This window comes from Carettochelys insculpta, chromosome 18 (genome assembly GCF_033958435.1).
Source record: "Carettochelys insculpta isolate YL-2023 chromosome 18, ASM3395843v1, whole genome shotgun sequence".
NCBI classification, from domain to species: domain Eukaryota; kingdom Metazoa; phylum Chordata; order Testudines; family Carettochelyidae; genus Carettochelys; species Carettochelys insculpta.
In genome coordinates, this window is record NC_134154.1 from 12,426,690 (window position 1) to 12,438,734 (window position 12,045).

Sequence of the window (12,045 nt, forward strand, 5' to 3'; positions counted from 1 at the left end):
TCTGTTTTAGGACTGGTTCTGTTCAATATCTTCATTAACGATTTCGATATCGACATAGAAAGTACACTTATTAAGTTTGCAGATGATACCAAGCTGGGAGGGGTTGCAACTTCTTTGGAGGATAGGGTCATAATTCAAAAGGATCTGGATAAACTGGAGAAATGGGCTGAGGTAAACAGGATGAAGTTTAATAAGGACAAATGCAAAGTGCTCCACTTAGGAAGGAACAATCAGTGTCACACATACAGAATGGGAAAGGACTGCCTAGGAATGAGTACAGCAGAAAGGGATCTAGGGGTTATAGTGGACCACAAGCTAAATATGAGTCAACAGTATGATGATGTTGCAAAAAAAGCAAACATGATTCTAGGATGCATTAACAGGTGTGTTGTGAACAAGACACGAGAAGTCATTCTCCCGCTCTACTCTGCGCTGGTTAGGCCTCAGCTGGAGTATTGTGTCCAGTTCTGGGCACCGCAGTTCAGGAAGGACGTGGAGAAATTAGAGAGGGTCCAGAGGAGAGCAACAAGAATGATCAAAGGTCTAGAGAACATGACCTATGAAGAAAGGCTGAAAGAATTGGGCTTGTTTAGTTTGGAAAAGAGAAGATTGAGGGGGGACATGATGATAGTCTTCAGGTATCTAAACGGGTGTCATAAGGCAGAGGGAGGGAACTTGTTCTTCCTTGCCTCTGAGGATGGAGCAAGTGGCAATGGACTTAAATTGCAGCAGGGGAGGCTCAGGTTGGACATTAGGAAAAAGTTCCTAACTGTCAGGGTGATCAAACACTGGAACGAATTGCCAAGGGAGGTGGTAGAATCTCTATCACTGGAGATATTTAAGAAGAGTTTAGATAGATGGCTTTCAGGGATGGTCTAGAAAGTGCTTGGTCCTGCCATGAGGGTAGGGGGGTGGACTCGATGGCCTCTCAAGGTCCCTTCCAGTCCTACTCTTCTATGATTCTATGATATGGGAAACACACAGGTGTGAAAAATATTATCATCTCAGTTCTTGAATATTTTTCTAATGTTTTCAGTTTGTCCCACCTCTAAAACAGCATGAGCTTTCTGGTCTTGGCAAACACTGGTACCTTTGATTAGTTTGGGGAGAGGGGAATTAGTTATTAAAATAGTTTTTAATGGACATTAAAGAACCCCATTAATTTCAGGTGGAGAGCCATAATGTTGAAATCAACAAAGCAAAATCTGATCAGGGTTCATATCCTACATCCCTGTTCCTTGGTTATATGGAAAAAAAATTGTTTACTCCAGGAGAGGAAGAGACAACTAGGATAGAACCTGTAGTCTATTGGACAGACCACTGAATGCTGTAAGTCAGAACGGCCAGGTCCTACCAATGACTCGTCACTGATCCACTTGATAAACTTAAGCAAATCACAGTCCCTTCAGTTCTCACCATGTGTAAAATGGGTAATCTTTACTCAATGATTATGCAGGTTGACTCTCTCTCATCTGGCACCCTCAGGACCTGACCCATGCCGAAGAAAAGAATTCACTGAAGCACAGGAGGTCAATATTGTCCAGAAGCATTACCAACCCTCCCACTGCTTACTGGGCTCACAGAAGACATTTATGGATACATTCCAGCTAAATAACAGCACAGAACACTGAGAGCCAGAACTACCGGCTGTAAACCAACTTTACGGGAAACAAAACTCAACCACAACATTGATAAGTGGACATCTGGCTAACTAAAATCATGCTGGACCATGGATGTTGCTGGACCAGAGAGGATTAACCTGTAATGCACATCGACAGAGGAAAGAGTAGAAGTACTATAGTTAGAAGTAGTATAAATAGATTTACAATAAGAATTAAATCATAAAGCTTATATTTTTCCTAGTGTCAGACAGATTTCTGGGGCAACAAGTTTCAGTCTGATCTGGTCTGTTAAATGCAATCTGTTAGCCAGATTTCTCCTACCTCCAGCTGATGTATCCTGCCATAGATATGCATTGAGCTTTACAAAATTCAAAGTCAACAGGTCCCATATTCTAAACAGAATACAATCTAAATAAAGGCCCACAGAAAGTGAAGGCAAATTGACAATGGTAGTGATAGCAGAGTTGTGGAAGATGAGGCAGGAAAAAAAAATGGTTTTCCTTTCTATATAATGGAAGCCTTGTATTATATGGTACTCAACACTCTGGACTCCACATGAACCAACACTTGGCATTTTCTAACACGTTTCATGTCACTGAAGTGGAAATCCTCTTTTATTTTATTCTTACCTATAAGTTTTTGATGACTAGCAGAATGGCTCAGAGGCTTTTCTGTACATAAGACTGATTTAGGAATTGGGTCTCCCACTTCAGCTGACAGCAATTTAAGCATGTAAAGGACAAATAGTTCAGCTCTTAACAGGAAGAGTGAGAGATACAAAAATACCTCCAACTACTAGATTTTTTTACTGGGGTTCTTAGAGAAGGCTATCATCTCTCTCATAACTGGATGATGAGCATGGCAGGGGAGGATGCTGTATTTAGAGGCAGCTAGCAGAAATGGCAACAGTCTCAAACGTCAAGAAAAAAAGAACTTTTGAACTGTGACTATGCAAGTCAAGCATAGCAGAGTGAGAATCAGTGGTGAGGTGCTAAGACCCACAGAGGGACAGGCTGCTTGACACCAAACACAAGGGGTGAGGGATTTCAATTCAAAAATAGAAATCATTTTTAAGAAGTTATTTTAAAATGATCTAATTTACCTACTGCCCACAGAACTGTGTCAAAGTTATCCATTTCTTCTTTGCCTGAGTCAATGTGTTTCCAGGTAACTTGCAGTTTGCCATTCTCCAGCTTTCCAACTTTACTTGGGGAGCACTTCTTTAAAAACCTTGTGCCACAGGATTCCATATAATCAGTTACTAAGGAGGACATTTGCTGTGAAGTTTAAAAAAAAAACAAAACTAAACATTTTATTTAAAAGCAAGCATTCAAGTATTTTAAAAATACTCACTATATAACTCAGTGATTTACTTAAAAAATTATAATTGTTTTAAACAGCTGTCCCCTGAGTATCTTTTTCCTTTGTTTTGGATGGCCTGGCTTAGAATATACTACCTCTAGTCTCATTCAAATTGCACAGGAAATAGAGTAAGATATCAGTGTGTAAAAAATACAGATTAGTTTTTTTGGTTGGTTGGTTTGATTTTTTTTTTTGATGCCTTAAGAGAAAACCTAACATTCATGCCTTGGGATTTCTCATGCAGTTCCAGAGAAATCCAGTGAGCCTCACAGAATGAGGGGATCTCTCTCATATTTACATCCACAAGTCATGTCTCACAGCACAGGTCACATTTCAGCATTAATTTTAATTCATCTGTTTTGCCAGATATCACTAGTTTCTTAGATGTATTCTGACCAAAGTCCGCATACTTGGCTGATCATGAGGGTAAGTCTTTATACTTCTCTCTGACAAGAACTGGATTTTTAAGATAGCATTGTGTCATATTTCATAATTGAATTTTTACAATCAAGATTCCATAATCAGTTAGTGATATGGCACAATGTAACAAAATTCTCTTGTATACATCAGCTTTGGGGCCTTGCTACACACCTTAAGTACAATAAGAAGCAATATGTGCATTACAAAGATCCTTAACCGGTCACCTAGGAAATTGAAAGGACTTGAACATTTGATCATTTTGCTATCAACTGAGGTCAAAGTCAACTATGGCTATGCCTACACTACAAGATAAATTCAAATGATTAAAAATCGATGTCATAATGCTGTTTTTTTAAATTCCGTTTTGAGTATCCTCACTTCTCACAGGCTCCCAACAAATTTGACATCTTGCTTCAACACTGAAATCACCAAACAGCAATTGTTGCAGCAGTGCATTATGGGAACCTATCCCACAGTTCCCTCTGCCCCACATTGTGAGCCGGGAGCCAGGTGCAGCAGTGTTGTCAGTTTCCCAGACCCCACAGCTTGGGAGACCTAGGAAACTGACAATGCAGCAGCCCTGGTCCGTTTCCTGGCTTCTGCTAGAAGCAAGGAGCTGGGAGCCAGGTGCAGAAGCACTGTCAGTTTCCTGGATCCTAGCAGCATGGGGGACCTGGAAAACTCATAGTGCAGCAGCCCTGGTCAATTTCCCAGCTTCCAAGCTGCAGGACTCAAGAAACTGACAGCACAGCAGCCCTCATCAGTTTCCAAGTGCCCACTAGTAGCAGGGAGCTGGGAGCCGGGTGCAGAATGTAGCTTTGTGGGATACATACGGGACACTTGTGGCGGCCAATAAATTTGAATGAAAGACATGGCGCTTCCACAACAGCCTTTATTCAACATTTTAATTTTGAGATCGATGCTGTACCCATCCATTAATATCGACATTTTATCGATATTAGGGCAGCCTAAATCAATCTAATGACTTTTACGGTGAAGACAATGATGTTTTAATGTCAAGCTAACTCCTTTAAATTCAATTTATCTCGTAGTGTAGATGCAGCCTAAGATGACAAAAATGCTAGCAAATTCCTTTTGGTGCTTATATACTTACTTGTGTTTTCACTATCCTCTACAGGTCTTTTGTCCCAATATATTACCAATTAGGTGACAAATACATCATCATCCTTTCTAAATGCATTCATATCATTATTAATCTTTTATACACAGTGTATGATTCCTAAACTCCAGTCTTGCTCACTATCTGTACCCTCTGTTTTTTTCTAGAGGACACCTATGACTTCTCTCTCTAACAACGCTGCTTTTAGACAGCGTTACTTCTGCAGGTGACCAACACTGTCCTACACACACCACACCCCTTTGGGCAAGCAGTGAGCAAAAACCAAATGTTTCAAACTTGTGTGAGTGGACTGAATTATGCTGCTGCTCACTTTCAGATATAGAACATAAAACATTACGGCAGTTGTATGCACTATTTACAACACATTGTTCAAAATACACTGGGACATTAAAGCTGTTCAATGTTGTAGGCAGCTGACATCATCTATTGGACTGAGTCTGGGTCAAAGAGCCAATAAGCCCCAAGATGTAATCCTTATTCTGTTGACAGACCTATTGCATGGCATTCTGATAGTCACTTAGACTCTGTCAGTTTTTCCATCATAAAAAGTGAGTACGTTATACTCACCCGCCTCCCAGGGAATTCAGGGGATTCAAGTTTGTAGCTTACTTTCAAAAATGTAAAGCAAGAAGTGCTAGGTTGGCGGTTTTCCAAATCATTTGAGATACATCAAAAGTTTATTTAAAAAAAAAGCTAATTCAACATTACCATTGTCAGAATTTCAATTTTTCTGGTAGTTTGAATATGGGAAACCTTTACATAACCCAATTAACCGTGGTGTTGCCTACTGCCACTATACCTATCACACCTCTCTGCAATAAATGTGAATCATTCAGGTAGTCTGAAAAAAGCTTTTGTGCAAAAGGAACTGGTGGGTTTTAGTAGACCCCTTTGATAAATGTGTTTCAACGAATGCCATGCCACTGTCGAGCAGTGGAGTGTCCGACTGACAGGTTTATTCAGAAATGTCATTATTGCTCCACTGTGGGGAGCCAGGTTGTACTTTATTGCTTACATACAGAGATATTATCATCAAACTATGGAAACAGAAAAAGTGCTGGTTCTAGGCTTATACAAAACATTTTATTTTCAATCTAAAAGTTGTGGCTGGCAATACAGTAAAACAAAGGCCAATATTATTTCTCCCCTGAAACCTAATATATCAATATTACCTCATCAGTTTCAATTTAGTAATCTGACTACACCTATGCACAGACCTCTTTTGCCTCCACTCTTCGCTGCATTTAAACTCTAAGATCATGTATTGTTTCTACCCACACAAGACAAAGTTCCAGAGGGCAAGGATATTCCGCACATGTTTTATAAAGAGTCACACATTCACAGTACTTTATAAAAACTCTAAAATCCTGTAATAGGAGCTGTCAGCTTCCTGAGGGGGGGGCTCTAAAGAGGATGGAGAGAGGCTGTTCTCGGTAGTGACGGATGGCAGAACAAGAAACAATGGTCCAAGCTACAGAGCAAGAGGTGTAGGCTGAACATTAGGAAAAACTATTTCTCCTGGGGGTGGTGAAGCACTGGAATGCATTACCTAGAGGTGGTGGAATCTCCATCCCTAAAGATTTTTAAATCCCAGATTGACAAAGTTCTGGCTGGGATGATTTAGTTAGGGATGATCCTGCTTTGGGAAGGGGGATGGACTCCATGACCTCCTGAGGTCCCTTCCAGCCCTAGGTTTCTACGATTAGAGATTTACAGGTGAAGATCTCATAGCAAGATGAGACTAAATCCCCAAATATTAGCCAATTTAGGCTATATCTTGTGCCTTTTTTCAAATACATGAGATGTAGCCATATTTAAAAATCATCTGGCCCCATCCAATTTACACAGAAATATGGAAAACATTATTTTTAAAAAGTTTATAACTATAAAAACTAATCAATCAACTATATGCAACTGATATTAAAAAGATCAATTAATTACAGGGGGAATGCTCACTATAGCTAGTGTTGCATCTTGGTTTCTATTCTAAGCTTCTGCTTTCAAATGGCTAATTTTCCAAAGGTTTCATCCTTCAAGCTAAAATTCTCTAGGTTTATTATATGTATGAGAAAGAATGGTTTAGACAGTACAAGATTGGAAACTAGGCTAATTTTCAAGGGAGAGAGTCTGACATGTCGAGCCATGGGACAACCAGTATAAATCAAATCAGCCACTTATCTTTTACTTGAATTAAGCAGAAGGAAAAAAAAGTGTGATCTAGTGGTCTGAACACAAGACTGAGCCAGGAACAATCAAGTTCTATTCTCAGTTCTGATCCAATTCCCTTTGTAGCCTGGAGTGTCACTAAGCTTCCCCTCCCCTCCCTTTTGTAAAATAGGATTAATATTTATAACACACTGACAAGGGAATATTTTGTGAAGGAAAGGGTTGTTATTTCAACAGGAGACAAAAATACCCCACACACTTCAAGAGATTTAAGCTGTACTGATGGTTACCTGATCAAACCCTCTAAGTGGGATACTTCTGACCATGACCGTAGTATCCTGTCCAATGCCCGTGAGAAAACCGGCACACTCCAAGGAAACATCTTGTGAATTATCAAATTAAAGGAATCCAAATTACAGATTTCAGATAAAAAATAACCAAAACTAAATTACTGCCACAATGAGATTTAGATTATAAATATCCAAGGATAGAACACTGCTGTTGTATAAAGAACAAAAGTAAGCTAATGTTCAAGAAAATTCATACATAAATATTTGCAAGACCCTCAGAATTCAGCATCATCTGATCTGAATTCTTCTGACTGTACTGCTCAAAAGTAGTCTAACTATTGATGCAGATAAACCATTCAAGAACAGAGGAATTCAGAAAACAGCCTTCACAGAAAAGATAAAATATAACAATTGTATTCATAAATCATTACATCCTTTATAAAGGATACAACTGGCTCCAACCACCAACCTGTTAAGGAAAAATATAGCAGTGGAGTGAGCTTATGCTTATTTTCACACAACTGATATAAAATTATTTTCTGTAGTGTAGTATAATTACAAGGTTACAGGTGTGGTCTGCACATCTGAACGGTAAGCATGGGGTTTGCAAATTCCAACATAAAGACAAATATGCTAAAAAAAATCAGATTTCATTCTGAACCCATTTTAATTAAATAAAAAATGATAAAGTTTATTAAATAGTTTTTATTTTGTAAAATAAAACATCTAAGAGACGTTTTGTAAAACAAAACAGATAAAAACCGTACACGAAGTAGGAATAACAAGGGGTTAAAATAAATCACAGATAAACACATTTATTGGGTAGTAACAGAGAGGAAGCCGTGCTAGTCTATACACTATCAAAACAAAAAGCAGTCAAGTAGCACTTTAAAGACTTGCAAAATAGTTTATTAGGTGAGCTTTTGTGGGACAGACCCACTTCTTCAGACCATAGCCAGACCAGAACAGACTCAATATTTAAGGCACAGAGAACCAAAAACAGTAAGCAAGGAGGACAAATCAGAAAACGATAATCAAGGTGAGCAAATCAGACAGTGGAAGGGTGGGGGGGGAGGTCAAGAATTAGATTAAGCCAAGTATGCAGACGAGCCCCTATAGTGACTCAGAAAGTGCCCGTCCCAGTTTAAACCATGTGTTAATGTGCCGAATTTGATTATAAAAGCCAGCTCGGCTGCTTCCCTTTGAAGAACGGTGCGAAAGTTCTTTTTCAGTAACACACATACCTTTAGGTCATTAATAGAATGCCCCATTCCATTAAAATGTTGACTAACTGGTTCGTGGATCTGGAGTGTTTTGATGTCTGTTTTGTGCCCATTAACCCTTTGTCTAAGGCAGTTAGAAATCTGTCCAATATACAAAGCATCTGGGCATTGTTGGCACACGATGGCATATATGATGTTAGTAGAGGAGCATGAGAAAGGTTCTATGCAGAAGTAGCACAAGCAAAGTATTACTGTAATTATCCTTGAAGACTCTTGGAGATCGGGGGACATACTGGATGACCGGAAGAAGGCAAACGTAGTGCCCATCTTTAATAAAGGAAAGAAGGACAATCCAGGGAACTATAGACCCATCAGCCTTACCTCAATCCCTGGGAAAATAATGGAGGGAATCCTCAAGGAATCCATTTTGAAGCACTTGGAAGAGAGGAAAGTGATCAAAAGTAGCCAACATGGATTCACCAGGGGCAAGTCCTGCCTGACCAATCTGATTAGCTTCTATGACAAGGTAACAAGCTCTGTGGACATGGGGAAGTCAGGGGATGTGATATACCTTGACTTCAGCAAGGCTTTTGATACGGTCTCCTACAACATTCTTGTCCATAAGTTAAGGAAATATGGATTGGATCCTTGGACTATAAGATGGATAGAAAGCTGGCTTGATGGTTGGGCCCAACGGGTAGTGGTCAATGGCTCAATATCTGGATGGCGGTCTGTTTCAAGCAGCGTGCCACAAGGCTCGGGTCTGGGGCCGGTGTTATTCGACATCTTTATTAATGACCTGGATGAGGGACTGGGTTGCACCCTCAGCAAGTTTGCAGATGACAAAACTAGGGGGAGAGGTAGATATGTTGTAGGGTAGAGAGAGAATCCAGAGGGACCTGGATAAATTGGAGGACTGGGCCAAAAGAAATCTGATGTGGTTCAATAAGGAGAAGTGTAGAGTCCTGCACCTGGGGTGGAAGAATCCCAAACATTGTTACAGGCTGGGGACCGACTGGCTCAGCAGCAGTAGGATGGAAAGGGACCTACAGGTTATGGTGGATGAAAGGCTGGATATGAGTAAACAGTGTGCCCTTGTAGCCAAGAAAGCTAACAGCATACTGGGGTGCATTAGGAGGAGTATTTCGAGCAGATCTAGAGAAGTAGTTATTCCTCTTTATTCGGCACTGGTGAGGCCACATCTGGAATATTGTGTCCTGTTTTGGGCTCCCCAGTATAAAAAGGATGTGGATTTGCTGGAGCAGGTTCAGCGAAGGGCAACAAAAATGATTAAGGGTCTGGAGCACAAGACCTATGAGGACAGGATGAGGGATTTGGGCTTGTTTAGTTTACAGAAGAGAAGACTTAGAGGTGATTTAATAGCAGCCTTCAACTTCCTGAAGGAGAGCTCTAAAAAGGAGGGTGAGAACCTGTTCTCAGTGTTGTCAGATGGCAGAACAAGGAGTAATGGTCAGAAGTTGAAGAGGGAAAGGTGTAGGTTGGATATTAGGAAAAACTAATTCACCAGGTGGGTGGTGAAGCACTGGAATGCGTTGCCTGAAGAGGCGGTGGATTCTCCATCCCTTGAGGTTTTTAAGTCCCAGCTGGACAAGGTCCTGGCTGGGATGACTTAGTAGGGGTTGATCCTGCTTGAAGCAGGGGGCTGGACTAGATGACCTCCTGAGGTCCCTTCCAGCCCTGTGATTCTGTAAGTCAGGTGAAAAAATAGTTGTTCAAAGAGATTTCAATGTCAAGGTTGGATGTGAAAGAACAGAGGATATTGCAGGGCCTCATGGTCTAGGTTGTAGAAATGAGAGAGACGAAAGACTAGTAGCATAGGCAATACATGGTTCAAGCAACATCCAAGAAAGTTGTGGACGTAGAGAAGTCCAGAAGATAATGTCAAAAACCAAATTGATTTTATTTTGATAAATAAAAGATTCAGAAATGCTCTCATATCAGCTAAAGCGATGCCAGGTGTCAATTGCTATAGTGAGCACGTACTGGTAGTAGGAAAGCTGAGAGCAAAGTTAAAGAGAATCAGAAGAGCAGAGAGAAACATAAAACTGGATCTAAAGTTACTGCAAACAAATAGACAAGTTCAGGAGAAATTCAGTATAGCTGTTAAGAATAGATTTAGTGCCTTAGGAGACCTAAGTGATGTTGAAAAACAATGGGAAGCACTGAGGGATTCAGTTAAGGCCACCACAGTAGAGAGCACACCAATGAAGAAAAGAGATGCAAAGAAGAAATGGATGACAGAGGAAATTTTGCAGTTAATGGACAAAAGGAGATTAAATAGGAGGAAAAACAAATATGAAAAACTGAAGAAGAAAATAGTGTTAAAATGTAATATTGAGAAGCAGAATTGGCTAAATGAGCAGTATAAGCAGCATAGAAACAGTACAAAAGAGATGCATAAGCGCATCCAGGAGGTAACAGGAAAAACATCATGCTCATCATCCGGCTGCTTGAAATCAAAAGACAGCAAGATATTAACAGAGAAATCGGATATTCTAAATAGATGGTTTCTTTAAGCCATTGCCTTTAATTTCTTTTCAATTAGCCTCCTCATTTTTGCATAGTTCTTTTGAAGTTAAATGCTACCGTGGTAAAAGGACAGTCAAATCATCAATGGTGTGGAGAAACTGGACATTGCAGTATTGTGTACGCCCTCACATAATGCACTAATCAGGGGTCACCCAATTAAATTAATAGGCAGCAGGGTTAATACAAATATAAGGCAGTACATCTTCACACAATGCACAATCAATACATGGAACTTGCTGCCAGGGGATGTGGTGAGGACCAAAATTATAAACGGATCCAAAAAACAAATTAGATAAGCTCATGGCGGATAGATCCAGCAATGGCTATTAGTCAAGTTGATCAAGGATGTGCTATTTTTTCAAATGCCTATAACAGCACCTTATTCAGCTCAGCCCTAATTCTGACAGAGATTATAGCAACAGAAGGATTGCGGCAAGGATACAGAGTCCTTGCTCAATTGACAATGTGCAATGGGAAACATTTGGTATTTCAAACCCAAAATTCATAAAGGGAGGCCAAAGAGAAACTTTCCACTCCCAAGTTAGAAGTTAATGGTTCCCAGTATAGAACAGCTATGTCAGTTCTCAAACCATCCACCGCATATGTACTGAAATGGGGTGGCCTGAGACAACATTAGGACTAGAGCCCCAGTCAGGGCTCCCACCATCCACAGGAGTTCTGATTGCAAGACTGCCCATCTCCCCCAGTTAGTCTAAACACACTGTTTAAGCCAGATGGGAGAGCAGGAAGTTTGTCTGCGCGATCAGACAGTTTCCTGATGTGGCTGCATTGGACCCTGCACCCAACCTCATTCCTTCTCTGCTCCTGGATCCTTCCTCATTCCTGTTCCCACCTTCCTGGCACTTGATCCTTGCCTTCTCATCTCTTCCGCTCATCAGCAAGCAGTTCCAACTCTTACCCCAACCTCCATTTTCTGATCTTGACCCTTAGCTCTGACAGTTGGCATCCGACTTCACCTCCGATTCCTGCTTTTGCCTCTGGCTTGATCGCTGGTTAAAATAACTGGCTTTTGACTCTGGGGCTGACCAATGATTCCACTAGTATTTTCCTCCCATGGGAAGAGTAAAATTTGTGTGTGCAGGTGCAACACCCATAGAATCATATATTGCTGTAGCAAGTACTCTGCTAACCAGCTAGGTGGCACTGGAATCACTCCTGGGTAGCCACCTAAGCGCTCAGCTTACAGGAAACACTGATGCTGAACCTTGCCTTCATTCTCCAATCTGAGTTGCTGTTCTGTCCACTAGACC

At 40.6% G+C, this 12,045-nt stretch overlaps 1 protein-coding gene across 1 annotated transcript in view; it reads right to left on the bottom strand.

Annotated features, from left to right (window-relative positions):
* The window catches only part of TXNRD2 (thioredoxin reductase 2), a 55,712-nt gene that overhangs the window by 27,824 nt on the left and 15,843 nt on the right, over window positions 1-12,045 (bottom strand). The window contains exons 9-11 of the mRNA XM_075012907.1: window positions 7,451-7,470; window positions 7,002-7,093; window positions 2,725-2,899 (exon numbers count right to left, since the gene is read on the bottom strand). Coding sequence (XP_074869008.1) covers window positions 2,725-2,899; window positions 7,002-7,093; window positions 7,451-7,470 — 287 coding nt within the window. The remainder of the gene's footprint in view (window positions 1-2,724; window positions 2,900-7,001; window positions 7,094-7,450; window positions 7,471-12,045) is intronic.